This window comes from Armigeres subalbatus, chromosome 2 (genome assembly GCF_024139115.2).
Source record: "Armigeres subalbatus isolate Guangzhou_Male chromosome 2, GZ_Asu_2, whole genome shotgun sequence".
Lineage (NCBI taxonomy): Eukaryota > Metazoa > Arthropoda > Insecta > Diptera > Culicidae > Armigeres > Armigeres subalbatus.
Window position 1 is genome coordinate 266126720 of NC_085140.1, and position 18383 is coordinate 266145102.

The window sequence follows — 18383 nt, forward strand, 5'->3', positions numbered from 1 at the left end:
TCGGTTGAAAATCGTCGGTACTGTTCCTAATTTTACCACAAAATTGTAATTTCTACTACAAAGTTTTTTTTTCAGTGTAAGTTCACGCTAATACCACAGACAAACAGACGTAACAGGTTGAACATTTTTCTGAAAAATCCATTGCTCAACTCCTCTACCACCATCTTGCGAGCATGTTACACGGAACAATGTTTCGTATGACATTGTCACGCTCACAATTAGCTGGAGGGAAATGTCAAACTCGAAGGATTACGACGCTAGCGCCTCTAGTTGTGAAACGCGCATTCAATCAAATTCAAAATGCTCGTTGAAGCCATGGTCCATGGTAATTTCTCTAGTGTTACGTCTGTTTGTCTGTGCTAATACTATGTCCAAATCTATATAATATGTACACACTTGTTTTCTTGTTCGATAATTTTGTTTATTGACTCGAACTGCAAACCACAAAAAATACCGAAAAAATGTATTTATTTCATTATTTACTGAAGTTCCGTACTAAATTTATTGAATTACCGAAAACTGAAAATGTTATTACTGAGTTTTTCGTAATAGACTGCTTTGACTGAATATAATTATAAATATCAATAGAAATTAATGCTGACAGTGAAGATGCATATACAATCATCAGATACTTATGGGATTGACCTGTCAGAAATTTTCACTTTATTCCCAACTTCACCAAACCGAGGACTGGAATGCAAAAAGTGTGTTTGCAATAGTAGGCCGTTCCGAAGAACTCAACGCTCCAAAAAAAAACAAATCGACGAAGAACCGGTATCAGGAAACCGAAGCGGATTGTACTGCAGGGGGTTGTGAAATTCCGTATTTTGAAAAATAAAGCTAGGCGATCAACAATCATCTTGTTCGCGCAATGCAATCAAGCCATCGCGATGCGCAACGTGGTTTTACTAAGTCGGCTGCTGCCTTTTCTCTATCTGTAGTGCAGAAACTTAACCTGGTGATCATATGACAAAACCGTTGTACTTGATGTTACTATCCGGAAATTTTTTCACATTTTTCCCTAAGTTGTACAATAAAACGCGGAAAAAAATGCAAATTAATAAGAGCATATTAACAAATCTTTCTGGATAATACACAAACAATGTTTTTTCCCCAATGTTTTGAAATATAATTTTACTGTAAATCAAAGTTAACAAAAAGATTACTGAAAAGTCGGTATTAAAGTTTACTGACTGTTACGGTATCAGGTAATCAGAAAGTTGGCTCAGGCGGCGCGTTCCCTTCCAATTGGGAGATTTGTGCTTCGCTCCTTTTTTCCCTCCTTATCATTTTACCTGACGGAAAAGAAAGAAGAAAGGATGGGGTATGACTTGGAAATAGAAAAGGGATCATGGATAAAAGAATGAAAAAGGGACCCTTCCCCCTCAGAAGCTGGGACTTCATGCAAAATGCCGAAATCTCAGCCTTTGAATAAGCAGATTTAATCTGCAAAAATCTCTTACATGAACATTGGGACACCCGAAAGTAATTCAGAACTTTTGCCTAAGCTGCAGTTCGATTGAGACACAGTCAACACTAAAGTAATCAAACACATTTTAGAAGAATTGGCGATTCAAATAACGCATGCAGGTATGTCGGAAATGTGTTTTTCGAACGTGCAAACACTGTATAACGTTACAGAAAGTAAGAGTGTTCAGGAACAAACTAACAAGATATCACAAGAATAAATAGAAGCTGCCTATCATGGTTGGTTGGTTCTGGTTAGCTGTGTCAATGACAGCGCATTAATACTTATGTATTCCAAGAATCGAAAGATCTCAATTCAATTACAGCAGAGCCAAATTAATCACGCCCATCTTCACCGTACCTTGGGAGGGGAGAGAAGTGTTGGTGTAGTACTTACTTAACAAGAGGCCCTCGACTCAGCGACACCTTCATAAGTACCACGGAGTTGGATATTGGGGAATGTATTCGTTGGGTCAGGATTTGCCTGTAGTTGACAATGTGACCGTGATAGATCTTACACCGTAACACACCACGCAAAAGTGTCTACCCAGCGTTACGAGGGTATGCTGTACTGCTGTTCTGAAATAGCAAAAGTGTGCGAAACACTAAAAACATGATTACATGGAGAAATTAATTCATACTTCATTTGCAGAGCCATTTCTCAAAATAAAGGAAAAAAACTCTTCAAACGATACATAAACTAAGTATCCATGTACTTTTGTATAAATTAACATGAAGACATGTTGTTTTAGTTATAGTTCGCAACAGAATCTAATCCATCGCAACTGCTGATCACTGGAAAGTGTGTTCAGTAAGATTCCAATGAAATGTTGGAAGAAAGATAGGGACTGTCCACAAACCACGTCGACCGAAATTTCACATTCTCAAATTCCCTCGTCTCTACTAGTAGAGGAAAAGATGGTAAAATGAACACTAGAGTAATTCAAATTTTGACTTTTTTGCTCCCCTATTCTTAGCACAAGCACAAGCAGTTTGAAGCTTGTATGAAAATTACTATGAAAACAGTAACTTTTGTGAAAAACCGTTCCCCATCATTGCTGATTAAGCTCTAAAAATGTATGAATACGTAATAGCAACATAGGAAATTTAACAAGGGAAAATATCGTCGTTGTTGCTAAACGATTTGATGCTGGCAACAAAAGTTATTAGGGAAATACTGAATTGTGGTAAATTCAATTTAACACGTAAAAGAATAACATCAATATCAATAATGAGCATTTCTGTTTTCTTTATAATTTTGCTCACAAAAGTCAGATTGCTTCGCAACACCAACTAACTTTCAGCGTAGGATCTATTCTATGATGGCGATGCTTTAAATATATTCAAATAGATTCTGGGCTGCTTCACGAAACGATCCTTTACCTAAGTGGCAATTCTCATAGTAATTTTCATATAACCTTCAAACGGCACGTGCACAACCAAATTACATCCAAATCAGCTAAAAATTTGGGAGGACTATTAAAATAGCAAAAACAATCGTTTAAGCACAGGGGAGCGGAAAAGTCAAAATTTGAATCAATCTAATGAACACGTTAGGGCAGAGGTTCCCAAACTATTTAAATATGCGACCCACCTAGCAGAATCCCACGTTGCTTGCGACCCACCAGGTACAATTTTCAAAAGGATCTAAGTGGCATTTTTTTCATGAATTAATTTTAGTACTGCAATAAAAAGCTTTTATATTGGTCTGTTGTTTGCAATATTGGAATTAATTAATGAAAAAAATGTTACTTAGGTTCTTTTGAAGAGTTAAGCGAGAATTGATTTTTAGACATTTGGATAAAATGAGTTTGCCTCAGATTGAGCAAGCTGTAATAAATTGCTTCATACTTCATACATATTTTGATTCTATTTGGATTGGATTTGCCCTGGATTTAGATAAGATTTTGATTGGAATTTGATTAGATTTAAATTGGACTGGATTTAGATTAAATGTGGATTGGATTCCGATTGGATTTAGATTATATTTAAACTCGATAGGATTTAGATTGAATTTGGATTAGATTTGACATTAATTTGGATAGGATTTGATTTAAATTTGAATTAGACTTAGATTAGCTTTGAATCTGATTAGAATTGGACTTAGATTGGATTTATATTGAAGTTGGATTGAATTTAGATACGATTTGATTGGATTTGGATACGATTAGGATCGGGTTTGTACTGGATTTCAATTAGATTTGAATTGAAATTGGATTGGATTTGCATTAGATTGGAATTTAATTTAGATTGCATTATGATTTGTATTGGATTCGGATTGGATTTGGATTAAATTCGAATCGGATTTATATTTAATTTGAATCTGATTTGAATTGAAATTGGATTGGGCTTGGAATGGATTGGATATGGATTGAATTTGGATTGGAATTAGATTTGATTTGGATTTGGGTTGGTTTTGGATCTGAATTAAATTGGAATTCGATTTGGATTGGATTGTAATGGCCAAAATATCAGCAATTTTTAATTCTATTCCGGAGTATCTCAGTTCACTATTTACATATTCATTTTTTTCTGATGACAAAAGAAGAGACTATTGACCTCGTAAAATTTGTTCTAGTCATGTATCCATTATTAAGATCTGAAAGCTGGTATAGATTTTCGAGCAAAACAGGAAGTAAAGTATGAAGCAAGCTTGTCTTTCGCGACCCTGTTTTGATCAGCTCGCGACCCCCCAGGGGGTCGCGATCTACAGTGTGGTAAACCATGCGTTAGGGACCTTCGTTGAATTCTTCTATTAAACGAGAATAACTTGCTAGTTTTACCACTTAGACCAACAATTTAACTCATATTCTTATTGCACTGAACATTGTTTTCGCTAATAAACATCGTTTTACATAGTTTTTCTTCGAAATAAAAAACATCGAAATTTCGTATGTACAAAAATAGTGCGGGTAAAATGAACACTTCCTGGTGGTAAAATGAACATCGATTCTAAAACCCTTTTGTAACATTTAATTTTCATTTTTTCAACTCCAGCACCGTAAATATAACCAATTAAGATTTCGAGAGCCTTTTGAAAAATCTGGTATATCTTTTGAAAAGCTCCTAATTATCAAAATAATAAAAAGAAGAAAAAAAGTTTTGGAATATCAGTTATTTTGAAATTAAATTTAGATATTCAAAGTTTTATCTTGATTATTTGATATGGTTTGTTTCTTGAACTTCCGCTTCACAATTGCACAACTTTTATCATAAATTTGTGTAAGTTTGATACAAGTGTTCATTTTACCTGCATACATGCCATGTGATAAATAGCTCTTCCTATTATAACGATGCAAACCAAAAATTTTACTATTCACCCTTGCAACATCTTTGTGAAGATTGTCCTATTTTCCGCTGTAGTTTGAACCAATTTTATGATGCATTTATTAAGAATTAAAGCTTACGGAAAAATGGTTGAAAATTACATCAGACCCATTTTTCACGGCTTCGTTTGATATTTTGGATAGTAATAGCTATTCGCTCGGTCTCAAAACCAAAATATTAGCTCAGGTACCTTATGTTATTTAGAAGAAAACTTGTGCATGGTTAACATACGCCTAATTAGTGTTTTAATCTCAATATAGCCAACTGTTTACAAGCTTTTCCCCTAGACTTTCGTAGACTTTTCCGAAACACCTCCTCCCCCTTTAAGTCTACGTAGACTTTTCGAAATTGCACAAAACATCATATGTACCGTCAACTGGGGGGAAGATGATCATTGAGGTGAAGATGATCATTTGATGTGTCAGTCAAAAGTGCCAACATTTTTTATGAAACGGTAGTCAACAATATTCTCCGTTCAAGTAATGTTACCGCTAGGTAGAAATCCGAGTTTTTCGATTATACAGTCCCTTCCCGATTTTGGCAACACGACCGGATTTTAATGTTGCCAAAATGGGGATGTTGCCAAAAACGGGAAAAAAATTCATACAAAATTTCATTTTTTTTTTGTTTGCATGATTGAAGCTAAATACTTAGAATATGTACTACAAAGTATGCGGAGTGTGTTTAAGTGATGCACGTGCATCATAATTGTCAATTTTGCGATATTATTCATAACTCAAAGATTGTAGCTCAAACAAAATTGAAACAAACTCAAGAATGGTAATCAAACGATAATGTAACTAATTAGCCAATTTCATCATACAAATTTACTAATAAATAATATTTGAAATTAACAATAGCGTCGGCTATGTCCTTACAAGAAATTGTAGTGAAAAAAAAACTGACATCTCATATAAATTTAAGTCCACCGGAAATGCTTGTTTTTATCATAATTCACTATATAAATCAAATAGCCACCCGACGGATACAAGATGTGCTACAAATTTCGGATTCTTATATAATGGATTTTGATAGAGGCAAACTTTCTTGTGGTCGGTGTGATTGAGAGTAAAGTTCTGTGCACAGTTTTTGCTGACATTATAGAAAAAAGAACGCAAGGCATAAGACGTTCCATTGTTTTAGAAAATGGTAACGGAAATCTGCATTCTGCACATTGGTCAAGCGTAGTGGTCTGTATAAGAATCTGTGTAAGAATCTAACAATTTTGTAAGGTTTTCTTACATTTTTTGTATAAGAATCTAACAATTTCGCATATGCCCAATTTACAGATTTTGGCAGATTTTTATACAGAATTGTTAGAAAATCTAACAACCGCCGGTTGGGTGTATGGGTTAACTACACTCGACTAACTAAAACCAAATCCCTTTGCACTAGTCGGTCTCCTAGCACTCAACCCAGGAATATTTCAGGCGGCAATGATTGATCCATGAGGTCCACTATGTGCACCTTGCACTACGAGTGATAGTGTGGCCAAGTCGAAGCTGGAGGGCCATTTGCGGCATGCCACCTCTGACACTCGATAGCAGTCAACCTACTGGTGCTCGCTGCACCTCATCGCACTCCAGTTCTCCATGCTCTACTTTCATTATTATAACTTTGAAAAGATGGAAGAATCCTACATCAGACTGAAGAGGGAAGCAAAGCAGATTGGACTAGTGATTAATACGTTGAAGACGAAGTAGGCTCAAGAGAAGACAACGGCTATTCGACAAAATCAAGGTGGTTGAAGAATTCGTGTACTTGGGCTCACTTGACCTCCGATAACGATATCAGCAGACAAATTCGGAGACGCAACGTGTCAGGAAAGCGTAAGTACGAGATCTGGACTATGCTTGTGGAGGACCAACGCGCACTTGGAGTAAAAATGGTTCTCTACAACGATCTGACAGGCACAAGAAGGCGAGGTGTGCAGCGATCCAGGTGGATCGATCAGGTGGAAGACGATTTACGGACCCTCCGTAGACTGCGTGACTGGTAACGTACAGCAGTGGACGGAGACGACTGTTATGTACCGTAGAGGCCACTCCGGCCTTAGGCTGAATAAATAATAATAAAACCACATGTGACGCATCACTCGCCTATCGAAGCAGCTAGAATTACACCAGCGATCTCATGGGAACTTCACAGGAGCCACTTCTGATACTTCGCCATCACAAACAGAACACTCGAGAGCAGAAATTGGAAGTGTGAGTGAGCATTGTGAGCATTGATCTATTGCAATCTATGCTACATCCATAGCCAATGAGTGAACTGCCTCACTCAGATGGATGCCAAACAACGAGTAGGAGCGATCGTTGCTGTGATAAACAATGAGCAATACCGTCTAACAAGCCAAGCCGTGGTGATGTATCCATGTAAGCAACGATAAGATAGTCGAGAGAAAGTATCAACGCCTCCCATTCAGTGTTCTAGAGTCCCAGACTCATAGAGGTCTTCATTTTTAGAATGCTTGAATGGCTTCTGCTATCAGCGTACCGGAACGACGCTCATTGTTGTGTTTTGATTTGCATTGATTTGCTCCACTCAATAGGCTTCCATTGGTGAGTGTTAAAGACCATTAAACGGTAAATCATCTAACGTCCAATTTCAAAGATCTTAGGAAGCTTATAACTTGCCCCGCGAAAAGCATCAAGTTGCCTTAGATTAATCCGATTTTTTCTCATGATCTGATTATTTTCAATGCCTGCTTGAGAGCCTTACGATTACATGTTACCAAACTCTTACCATTACTGTTGAACTGTTGGCAAGCATGCTGGAATCAAAAGGCTCGTTATGCAATTGACACATAAGGGAAATGGAAAAGCCAACAGTGTTCTGATATTAATTGCTAGATAAATTTGTGTAAATTTTAAACAATAAGATTCTTTGGAATAAAATTGTTGCTTATTTTCTATATGGAAATTCAGCGGAAAGACGGATGAAATGATAAATTGGCAGTTTCTCGGTACGTAATGAGCAAAACGACTTGACAGCGACAGCGTATTTAGAAAATCGAATGTGCCAATCACTAGCAATTAAACCTACTGGGATTGCTTGTTCCTGGATCACTCATGCAGTATCGGTTGCATTGTGATGTAAACAGCGGGCTTCGCTTAATACCTAGATGTTGAGTCAGCTTATCGACGACAAAATCAGTGAGATGCCAAAAATACGACATTCTACGGTGGGCTGGTTAGATTAGGGTAGTGTGAATAGGGACATGGAAAACGTGAATAAAAAGAGCAGAAAAGTTTCAATAGACATTTTGCAAACAAGGTAATACGAGTGGTGGTTCATTAATTCAGTGGAAGTGCCCACTATTCGTACAGAGTCCATAATACGCATATAAACCCGAATGACATTCACTTTTGGTTTTATTTATCCTATTAGATTTCCCGTAACACGGTAGATCACTTTGACGTAGTGTGTTGCGGTGTAAGATCTACCAAACATAGCCCTAGCCTAATCCATTTTTATAGCTTGGGCAATAAGTTTTGGTAATTAAGGATTCGTCGTATTTAGTCCTCGCTACCAACAGCAGTCTCAGAAATAAAACATTATTAATGTTACCTTGCAGACAGTTGAAAGACTCGAATTCCTCTTGTTTGAGGCTAAACTGAATGCAGCGGAAACAACTTTTCAAGCAATTAGTACCCGGTCCTATAGGCTGAAATGACTGCTGAAAAAATCGAGTTAGGGGTTTAAATACGTACTAACTCTTCTTGAACTGGTAGTGAGCGGAACACACGGAAGTTCTTATTACTGAACAAACTCTCTTGCTTGAAATGGTCTTGTAGACAGAGCTAAATCCCGGGTTTTCATTGTTTCACTGGTGATATTCTAGAAACAAGACAAGGATGTGGCTAGGGCTCCGATGCATGGCCAAAAACAGTATTACTGTTCTGTTTTCTCAAGAAAGGATTGATTTCCTATTGATAAGGGGCCCTCCTTAGCCGTGCGGTAAGACGCGCGGCTACAAAGCAAGACCATGCTGAGGGTGGCTGGGTTCGATTCCCGGTGCCGGTCTAGGCAATTTTCGGATTGGAAATTGTCTCGACTTCCCTGGGCATAAAAAGTATCATCGTGCTAGCCTCATGATATACGAATGCAAAAATGGTAACCTGGCTTAGAAACCTCGCAGTTAATAACTGTGGAAGTGCTTAATGAACACTAAGCTGCGAGGCGGCTCTGTCCCAGTGTGGGGATGTAATGCCAATAAGAAGAAGAAGAAGGGGCGCGCCTTCAATGGGATTGCTCTCAATGAAGGGTCTAAATAGCGGGACCTTGTCATGGTGGTCTTGAGTAAACAAAATAACAACTGTATCGAAACCGATACTGCATTGCTTCTCAATAGCACTGGAGTAATTCGACATGCACTTAAACACTAAGGATATGGGTAACGCTACAATAGATCTAATAATTGGTCGCAGTGGCACACCCGAACAGGAAAAAAAATCCTATTAGATATTAATAAAAAGGTTTTAGCTCTAAAAAGTAATAAAAAAAATATTTTGAGGTTGTTGCCAAAATCGGGAAGAAAATGTTGCCAAAAACGGGTGTTGCCAAAATCGGGGGTAGACAAAAACGGGTGTTGCCAAAATCGGGATGGGACTGTAATCATGAAAATGTATTTTGTGGAAGAAAGAGAGAGATAGTCATAAATAGTTTCAAATATTGACTTCGTAGACTTCTTTACGTAGTAAATTCAACATTCATACAAATAACCTAGTGTAGTTTGACTACTAGGTCATAATGATTTTAGTAGAGCTGTCTTGATCAACTTCACCCCAAAACAGATTACTCAAAAAATGTGTGATAATTTAATTTATTTTAATAAATGCGAACGCATTTCAGAAAACTAAAGTTGTTGATTATTGCAACGTATAGCAGTACATGTTTTGAAAATATTTGTTTCGATTTAAAATGTAAACACACATTGTTATTGCATGTTTTGTCCTAAAAATGATCATCTTCCCCCCAGTTGACGGTAATTGGAAAAAATGAAAATTAACCACGTTTTAAGCAATTCAGCTATTCAAATCCATTTCAGTATGTAAACATTACAATAAAATTCGAATTTCATACATAACCAAATCAAACTGAACAAAATCCAACAAAACAAAAATTAATTTAAAACGAAATCAAATGTATTCCTCTGTCCACAGCTCCTGAAACCAAATCTCATAGTCAATCAATTTAATTTCTGTTGAATTCGATTCCTCCTAGAGGTGTGCGCCACCACTGCCGACATTTTTGCATCGGCGCGTCACTGCTTAAAATCTGTTACGCATCTGACCTATAATTCTCCACGCTGCTTTAAATTTGTAGAAAACCGAAGAATTTTCAGAATTTTCGGGGAATTCCCCTTACAAGTTCTAAAACAAGCTTCCTTCATATATTCCAAAGCATTTTCCGTTGAAGTGCGACATAATGTCGCGTAAAAATTCTAAAGAATCACTAATAGTTTTCAAAGTTCCTGACGAAAATCAAATTATATGATTCCAGTAGAATCTGCAATTAAATCCAAGTCCAAGAAATATTAAAAACTTACCGAAAGTTTTATAGAATACTTCGGAGAATTTTCCTTCTTAAAACAGAAGAATTTCCTGGCGAAATCCATGATAGGTTTAAGCCGTAGTTACTTTATTACTTCAGTGAAATTCATCAGATTTTCTGGAGAAATTCAAATTATTTCGTAGTCTTGTAAAAAAAAACGCCCAAAACTCCCCTAAAAATTCTTAAAAATCAAACAAGTAAACTTTGCTTTATAAGTTGTTTTTCAAAAAAATAAAAACAATAAAATTAAATAAAATAGTCTACGTAGAAGTCTACGTCCCCCTTCGTAGACTAACGTAGACTTTTTCGAAACCTTTCCCCCCTCAAGAGTCTACATGGCTTATGGACAGCCCCATAGAAGAAAAATACAACGAGTAAGTCAATCGTCAATCGTAGAATTAGGTTCTGCAGCGACAGTATGTAACCTCAATTTGGAGACAGATTAGTACACGGTAAATAATCAACACGCTCAATTTAAATGTTCTTTCTATTGAATGTCCAACTTTACAATCACTATGATTGATAGTGATATTCCGTTGATTTTGGAGTGGTGCTACACATTTCAAAAGTGCCTTAAATATAGACAATTCCAAAACATCAACACTATTGATCAAAGTGCTTCTCTTTGGGAGTTGAAATGGTTGGCACTTTGATCAGCACCAATAATGTCTTCACTGAATTTGGAAGTGATACGTTGTTGAATTCAGAGATGAAAGGTTATTGATTTGAAAGATGATCAATATTGACATAGTTCTAAAAATAGATGACAGTTTGTATCAACTGTTCTGCTTTCTGCACGAGGATTTCCGAAGTGTGAGATGGAGTCATGGTAAGATGCAGGACTTTCAAGCGATGGCACGTTGTTCAAATCTGGGCTGCGGAGATTCTTTTTTTTATTTTATTAGTTTTACAATCAAAATATTGTGCACGTCAAATGGAAGTGATGGTCTTTGAATTTGAAAAGGTCAGCTATAAATATTGAGTGGATTCTAAAGTAGTGCAAATTCAAATGCGAAACAATTCTCATGGACGTGCATATTTTTTACCGTAGTACTTCTTGTTGGACTCAGGGACAGCTAACCAATCACGAACTCGACCCTTATCGGAGTCCTCGTCGGAGTCAGTGGAAAGTACTACTAAACTGACAAAAAAGTTCATTTGACGAGGACGGATTTCTTTCGTGACGTCATGCTGCAGAACCTAATTGATGTTGGGAGAATAAATTGTATTCATTTGTCGTCAACTGAATACACGAACACAATCCTTTGGATACGAAAATAGTGAACGTGTAATATAAAGAAGATACCTTCCATAAGAAAATGGTACGCGACTGCAAGCTTTTCACCATTGGTTGAACTGATGTGGTTTATCAGTAAATATCCATAATAAATGATAACACTGAAGAGTGAGAAGTTTTATCAACTCATTTTGCAACAGCAGATTATAATAGATATGCTTATTTTTTTTATCTGTTGCGTTTATTTGACAGGCTCAGGCGTGTATAACACTTAACGGAGCCAAGACTTTATGATATTTACAATCGATATCATCTTATTATCAATAGTTAGTAAGGGAAAATGGGCATAGACCCAGATACTCGTGGCGACTCAAGGTTAGATTGCGTAATTTCAGGATGGACGAGGTTGGGATTTAGGTTTGAGGTATTACAGCTGCTCTCATAGTTGCTCTCTGGCGTTTTCCGTGCAATACCAAACTACGTGATCGATGTTATCGTAACCGGCTCCACACCTACATAGGTTGCTATCGACCAAATTTAATGGTCCCAATGGGATGGATGGCACCCATATAATGGAAATCTTGAATGATATATTTCTCTTATAGTTGTAAGAAAGTAAGATGCGTGCTTAACTGGTTTCATCGACCGGAGTGCCTCGATTGAACTAAGACTATTCGAGAAGATGAAATAATGGTCTACGAGCTGATCGGAAATTATCCCAAAAGCGAATTTAATTGCTGCCAGCTCGGCAACATAAACCAAACACGGTTCTTGAAGTTTTCGTAAGGTGGTTGAATTTACGTTGAAACCACCGAGACCAGTGAACCCGTTAATGCGAGAACCATCAATGAAATATCTGTTATTGCAATTGACATGTTTGGTGAGGTCTTCCGGGTGAGCGCCTCACCAGGTTCCGGAGATAGAACGTAGAAAATGGATCCTTATTCGGCATGTCTCTATCAAATAATCAATATGGGTTTTCCAAGTACACTTGGAATCAAACCGGACCCCAAGGTATTTAGAAGATAAAGATTGGTTTATGTCGTCTTTCAACAGCTTTAGTTTCAGTTGAGCTGGGCACCGCTTCTATGTTTTTTTTTGCGGAGAGAAAACAGACCTCAATAATCGACCAAGTAATAGAAAATTTTCGAGCGGGAGCTGTAGAAGACTGGGAACCCGAGATGTTATCCATATTTAAGAAATTGTCGAATAAAATGGCCGCCATTTAAAAAAAAAGAGTGTTCAAACGGTTCAAACAGTACGCGAGATAGAGCTGATTTCTTCATGTAACTTTAGCTTTACACATACGCGCACCCACATTCGTACATCACTTCAACTCTTCCACACTTACTGAAATTTTCAAACAACAAAACACGTACGTAACTATCACAACTTACCGGGATAATCCTGTGGTATTTTGTACCCTTTCTTACGATTATGCCCCGACTTCGAGTTGAAAACGTGATATATTTTAAAGCTGCGCATAAGCCGATACAGCAAGAAGAGTTCCCCGTTCGAAGGGCTTGTTATGGCAGATTTTTTCTTCTTTTTCCTCTCGGACGTACTGGTTGATTCGGCCGAGCTGGACGAGGTCATCGTTTGGTCTCCGGAACTGCTTCCACCGGCTGCGTCCGAGGTGTACGAGAGGCGTACGACACGAGGGAGGGAAAATTTCTCTAGAAACTGTTCGGCCAGCAGTGGTTCCGAGGTAGATTCGCTGCTGAGCTTGGAACCTTTGCTCTCTCCCGTGGAGCAATCTCCACCGGACGAAAGGGAGTTCAGCTTATGTCGTTGCCGTTGCCTCAGAATGGCGGCACTTTCGATTTCGTTCCTCCGCGCGAGACGGGCATTTTCGAATTCGGCAACCGAGAACATGTTGGCGCTGGTGTCGTGCGAATTGAAACGTCTCAGTTTAGGCTTGTGGCCATCCCGACTGGACGATGATACGATCGCTAGGGGCAGGTTGGTTTGCGAATTGAAGGTAGATGCTATCGAATTGCTGCTCATCAGGTTAGTAGCGATTGGGGGCGGGTTGTTGCTGCTGACAAAGTTCATGTTGTGGCCGATTTTTGCGAGAAAGAACATTGGATTCTGCTTGAATTTCCCCTTTTTGCCAAGTTGTTGCTGCAGCTGTTTCTGCTGTTGGGGCGTTGGTTTCGGCATGTGCGGGCTGGATTCGATAAGCCAGTTGGCTAAATGCCGCTGTCGTTCAAATTCGACACTGGCCCGTTGCATATCCGCCATTTTCAGTGCGTCCGCCATGTTGGGATCTGCAAAAAGAATGTGGTAAAAAGGTTAGTCAAAGAATAATGCGTATTTAGTTTAAAACAGTGAAACAAGACTAGCACAAGAATATTTCTCTTGTCTTTAGGTCTTTAGAGCATTATTCCATACTCTCATGAAATTCAGGACTTTTTTTGGGAGGTTCTATCATTATTAGCTTTCTAGATCGATGGATCGTTATTGTCATTGCCCAATTTGCTTAAATTAAATATCTAACAAATCTGTGGAGCATATAAAGGGCGGCGATTCTTTCAAACACTCTTGTTTACTGTACATAGTTTAGTGTGCATTGCGTAGGGCGGCTGTGGTGTAATAGTGGTGTACCAGTAATAGTGGAAACTCGATTTTCGCTGGATTGCGTGCATTTTGATTTTTACAAATTTCTTCATAGCATTAGCGCTTTCTTAAAAAAGACGAATGTGTGCGGGAAAGTTTACAAATTTTCCGGGAAAACATCGAAAAATATAATTTTTCCTTAACTTGTTGGCTCCCTTGTACCAATAATAGTGAGCCGTTCCTATAATAGTGAATCTCATAAGAAACCAATGGGATTCACTATGTTAGGAACCGAAGTTAGCTAGTACCACTATTACTTGTCCATGTACCATTTAATGGAGGAAGCGATTTTGAAAAGAAAACAATATTTTGAAATATCAACAATATTTTTCCTGAAAAGTAGAGAAGAACAGCTTTCCGACAATATATTTACATAACTGGAAATATATTCTTATCATTTGTTATGAAAAACATTTTGAACCTGTCACTTATACCACTATTACACCGACCCTATAATGTTCGCCATTCATCTAAGTTTTAAATCTTTTACCATCTCGAAAACAAAGTTTCAAAAACAGAACTGCACCTTAATTTGGTGAGAAAATCACCTCGTGCTGTGTGTGGTTGTTGTTGCTAAGTTGTTGAAAAAACCCAGAATAATCCACCTAGCGATGATGGCTCCTTTCTCGCGCAAAAAGGTAATAAATGTAGCCTTTACGCTTACACCTCGATGATGTACAAGAAAGGCAAAACAGTTACACCGTCTAATGTTATGATAGAAAATTTACACTAGTAGACGACAGATGGCTCTGCCAAAAGTTTCTCGAATTTCCTATATTCGAATTTTGACTTTCGGACAATTTCATAGTACTATGAAACTGAACGAAGAGCATACTTACGCCTAAATGCGTGCATCACGAGTATCTTTATAGTACGATGAAACTCTTAATGGGAGCAAGCCATGGATAAACTTTAAAAATATTCATAGATGCAAGGCATTTTTCATAACACATTATTGTTCTATGTGACTATGTCTCAATTCACTATTTTAATATTATCTATTTTTTGCAAATTGCAATTATTATGAAATTCAATAGTGATCAACAGCGTTTTAGTCTCTGGCGGATGCAACTTGTTGCAAGAAAATCGGTTAAGAGTTTCTATGTGAAAATTTGGCTAATGTTTTTTATGGAATTTTGTGCACACACACACGCACACACATACACACACACATACGCACACACGGACAGACAGACATTTGTTCAGTTCATCGAGCTGAGTCGAATGGTATATAACACTATGGGTCTCCGGGACTTCTATCAAAAGTTCGAATTTGGAGTGAAATGATAGCCTTTCGGTACAACTTAGTTGTACGAGAAAGGCAAAAAAGGAATAAAATGAACTCTTCTTCAATCGAAAGCCGTCCTCAGTGTACGGATTTCGGTGCACGAGATCTTTATTCGTACATCTATTTTATGACTTGATATCTCAATTGCGTTACAAACAAAATCTTATGTTGCGCTGTTATTTGTTTCACGCGTAATCTTTCTCCTAAACTTTATGTGAATTTTCAATAAATGAATGATAGTTCTTCGCTAAGAAAAATCCAATTCTTCGACGCCTTGGTGCGAACTTCGTCTGGTAAAATTTTAAAACGATCTGCTGTCGAACAATACTCGAACGGACGTTGAATAGTTCTGCTTGAATGCGGATTCTGTCAGTACATGAACTTTACTTTAAAATACTGTGGTCATTTTACACAGAAGAGGAAGTGGAAATCACGTCATGAATTAATGTAAAATAATAAAAAGGCAGGTTTTACTCAACTCAAACACACCCAACGCCTAAGCTTATCAACAGAGTTACGCAACGTACAAATAGTAACTAAATACTACAGTCGTTTCTGTCGAAACCGGCGCCTTGTTAAAATGATACCTTCGTATGTATGATGTACCCATAATTCAGTTTACTTTCCTAATTGAGGTTTGCAACGTGAATCAGCTATATGGTACATACTCTGCACGTCCAACTGGTAATGTTTCGATGATAAACTACATCATCGGCTGTGGCAATCTATCTATGTACAATTGCTCAACAATTATGCTACTACAGCAATTAAGCGCAAACGGAATTCACTATATCTTACACCTTCTCCGCGCTGTCTGCCCAAAGCTTCGTGAGAATTGAAGGTTTGTTTACATTATCATTAGGTGCCATAAATTGAGCACCACTAGTGTGAGCTTTTTACCGCTACTCTACCAACAAGCCGCAATCGCAGGGAATTTGAAGAGTACAGCAACAAAACCGTATATTTCTTGGCCAAACAATTGCATCCATAATTATATGGCGCTTGGTATGATCGGTAGGGTGGCGCGGCGCAGATCCATTTCGCGGACGTGGATAGTTTGTTTTGACTGAACCGCTCATCGGAGTTCATCGGAAAAGGTAGATCTAGTCTATGGTAGAAGCGCGCGAAAATAATGGCTCCCATTTAGGCAGCACGCAATGAAGTACCTTTTTCATAGAGTCAGGCACTTCGGGTATGTCCATGGCTGCTGAATGGCATGCGGTATGGAATACGCAATTTTGTGCAATTGTTCGGTGCTAAATTGGCTACATCGTTTGAACAGCATTGAAAACTGCATGAATGTTTTAAATTTATGTGAATGATCAGATCAGACGATATTGTAGCGAATAAACGCCGATGTTGATCGAGTTTGTTAAACTGTTTAAATCAAGACAAAATTTTCAAAACGACTTATCTGCTTTTGTAAATAAAGATTCAAACGACGATTTGACGAATCTGATAGCTCTCCCACGCAAACTAACACCATCAATAGGTAGGTGTAGGCTTCCGCTACCTGTTGATGGTGTTAGTTTGCGTGGAAGAGCTATCAGATTCGTCAAATCGTCGTTTGAATCTTTGTTTACAAAAGCAGATAAGTCGTTTTGAAAATTTTGCCTTGAAATGTTGCTTTCAAGGTAGAAATTATGTGTTGTATGTTTCATGGATTTATGCAAATAACAACAATTCAGAAAAATAGTATATTTTTAGCTTTTGTAATATCTATATTTTCTAGCACTAAGGAATTGAATTTCTCAAGTAATTAAATTTATCAATAACATAAACCGTAACCCACCTGCGACTGGTTCCAATTGCAAGAGAGTTTGTGGGGCAGTACCAGCAGGCGGGATTCATGGGCGAACGCTCTACCACAGACCATGTGTTCGCCGTACGCCAGATATTACAGAAATACCGCGAATACAACGTTCCCACACATTGTCGTCACACTGTCACAGTGATCGATGTCATTCAGCGAAGCCGATAAGCGACCACATTTGTGTATTGAGAATGAAGGGGAAAATCTATGCTCTAACGAACGATAAGCCTGATGACCAGAAGGTTGGGTCCAGAGTGTAAAATAATCGAAAATTTTTGGTGAAGTCCATTTTTCTTCATTTGTCAGTTCACTTCCGACACATTCATAGTCGGCTCTGGATAGTCAATATTCAGTTGAATATTAGTCATTGAATATTTATGCACATTTTACAAATTGATAAATTATCTGAAATCTGAACACGTTTCAAATGAGTAAAGTGATTTATCACACAGGACTGAATCCGATTTTTATCCGCGAGGCACTGTCAACGGGAAACATCAACATAAACAATGCTAATTATGTTTTTTTCTGCACATAGTAAACACACTCGGTGACAGTCGATTGAATGAGTTCGTGGAGTAGTCGTCTGACTATGTCATTCTATGTTTTGAATATTCGTGCGATGTTTGTCAAAATTCGGAACGAAATTGCTTCATGAAGATGAATATTTTAAGCTCTGGTTGGGTCCTATGAGAGCCTTGCCCTAGTAACATTTAGATTTTATTCTGGTTTTATAACACTTTTGAAGAGTAAATTATGGACTTCAAGAGCGTTATAAAACTCAAAATGTTACTTGGGGATAAGGCCTACGGAGAGTATCCAACACACGATGTAAAGATTGTCATCAATCGCGCAGATCGGGAATTGAACTTTCTTTCGCTCTGGAATTGGCACACAGTTTTAATTCTGCTACTAACGATAATGGTCTACGATTTGTTACCTTTATTGTTGCATGCCAACAGGCATCATTGGCGATATAGTCTTTATCACGAATGATGTCCAACAGATCGGCGATACATAGTCAAGTGGGTAGATTGATAGCGGGTGTAGCATTTTCTATTATCTGCTACTGCGAA

The 18383-nt window shown here is 37.9% G+C and overlaps 1 protein-coding gene across 7 annotated transcripts in view; it reads right to left on the bottom strand.

Annotated features, from left to right (window-relative positions):
* LOC134212185 (uncharacterized) overlaps positions 1 to 18383 on the bottom strand; it is a 359239-nt gene that overhangs the window by 4752 nt on the left and 336104 nt on the right. For all 7 annotated transcript variants that reach the window (XM_062689819.1, XM_062689817.1, XM_062689815.1 and 4 more), the window contains one exon: positions 12985 to 13857. In XM_062689819.1, coding sequence (XP_062545803.1) covers positions 12985 to 13849 — 865 coding nt within the window. In that variant the 5' untranslated portion in view covers positions 13850 to 13857. The remainder of the gene's footprint in view (positions 1 to 12984; positions 13858 to 18383) is intronic.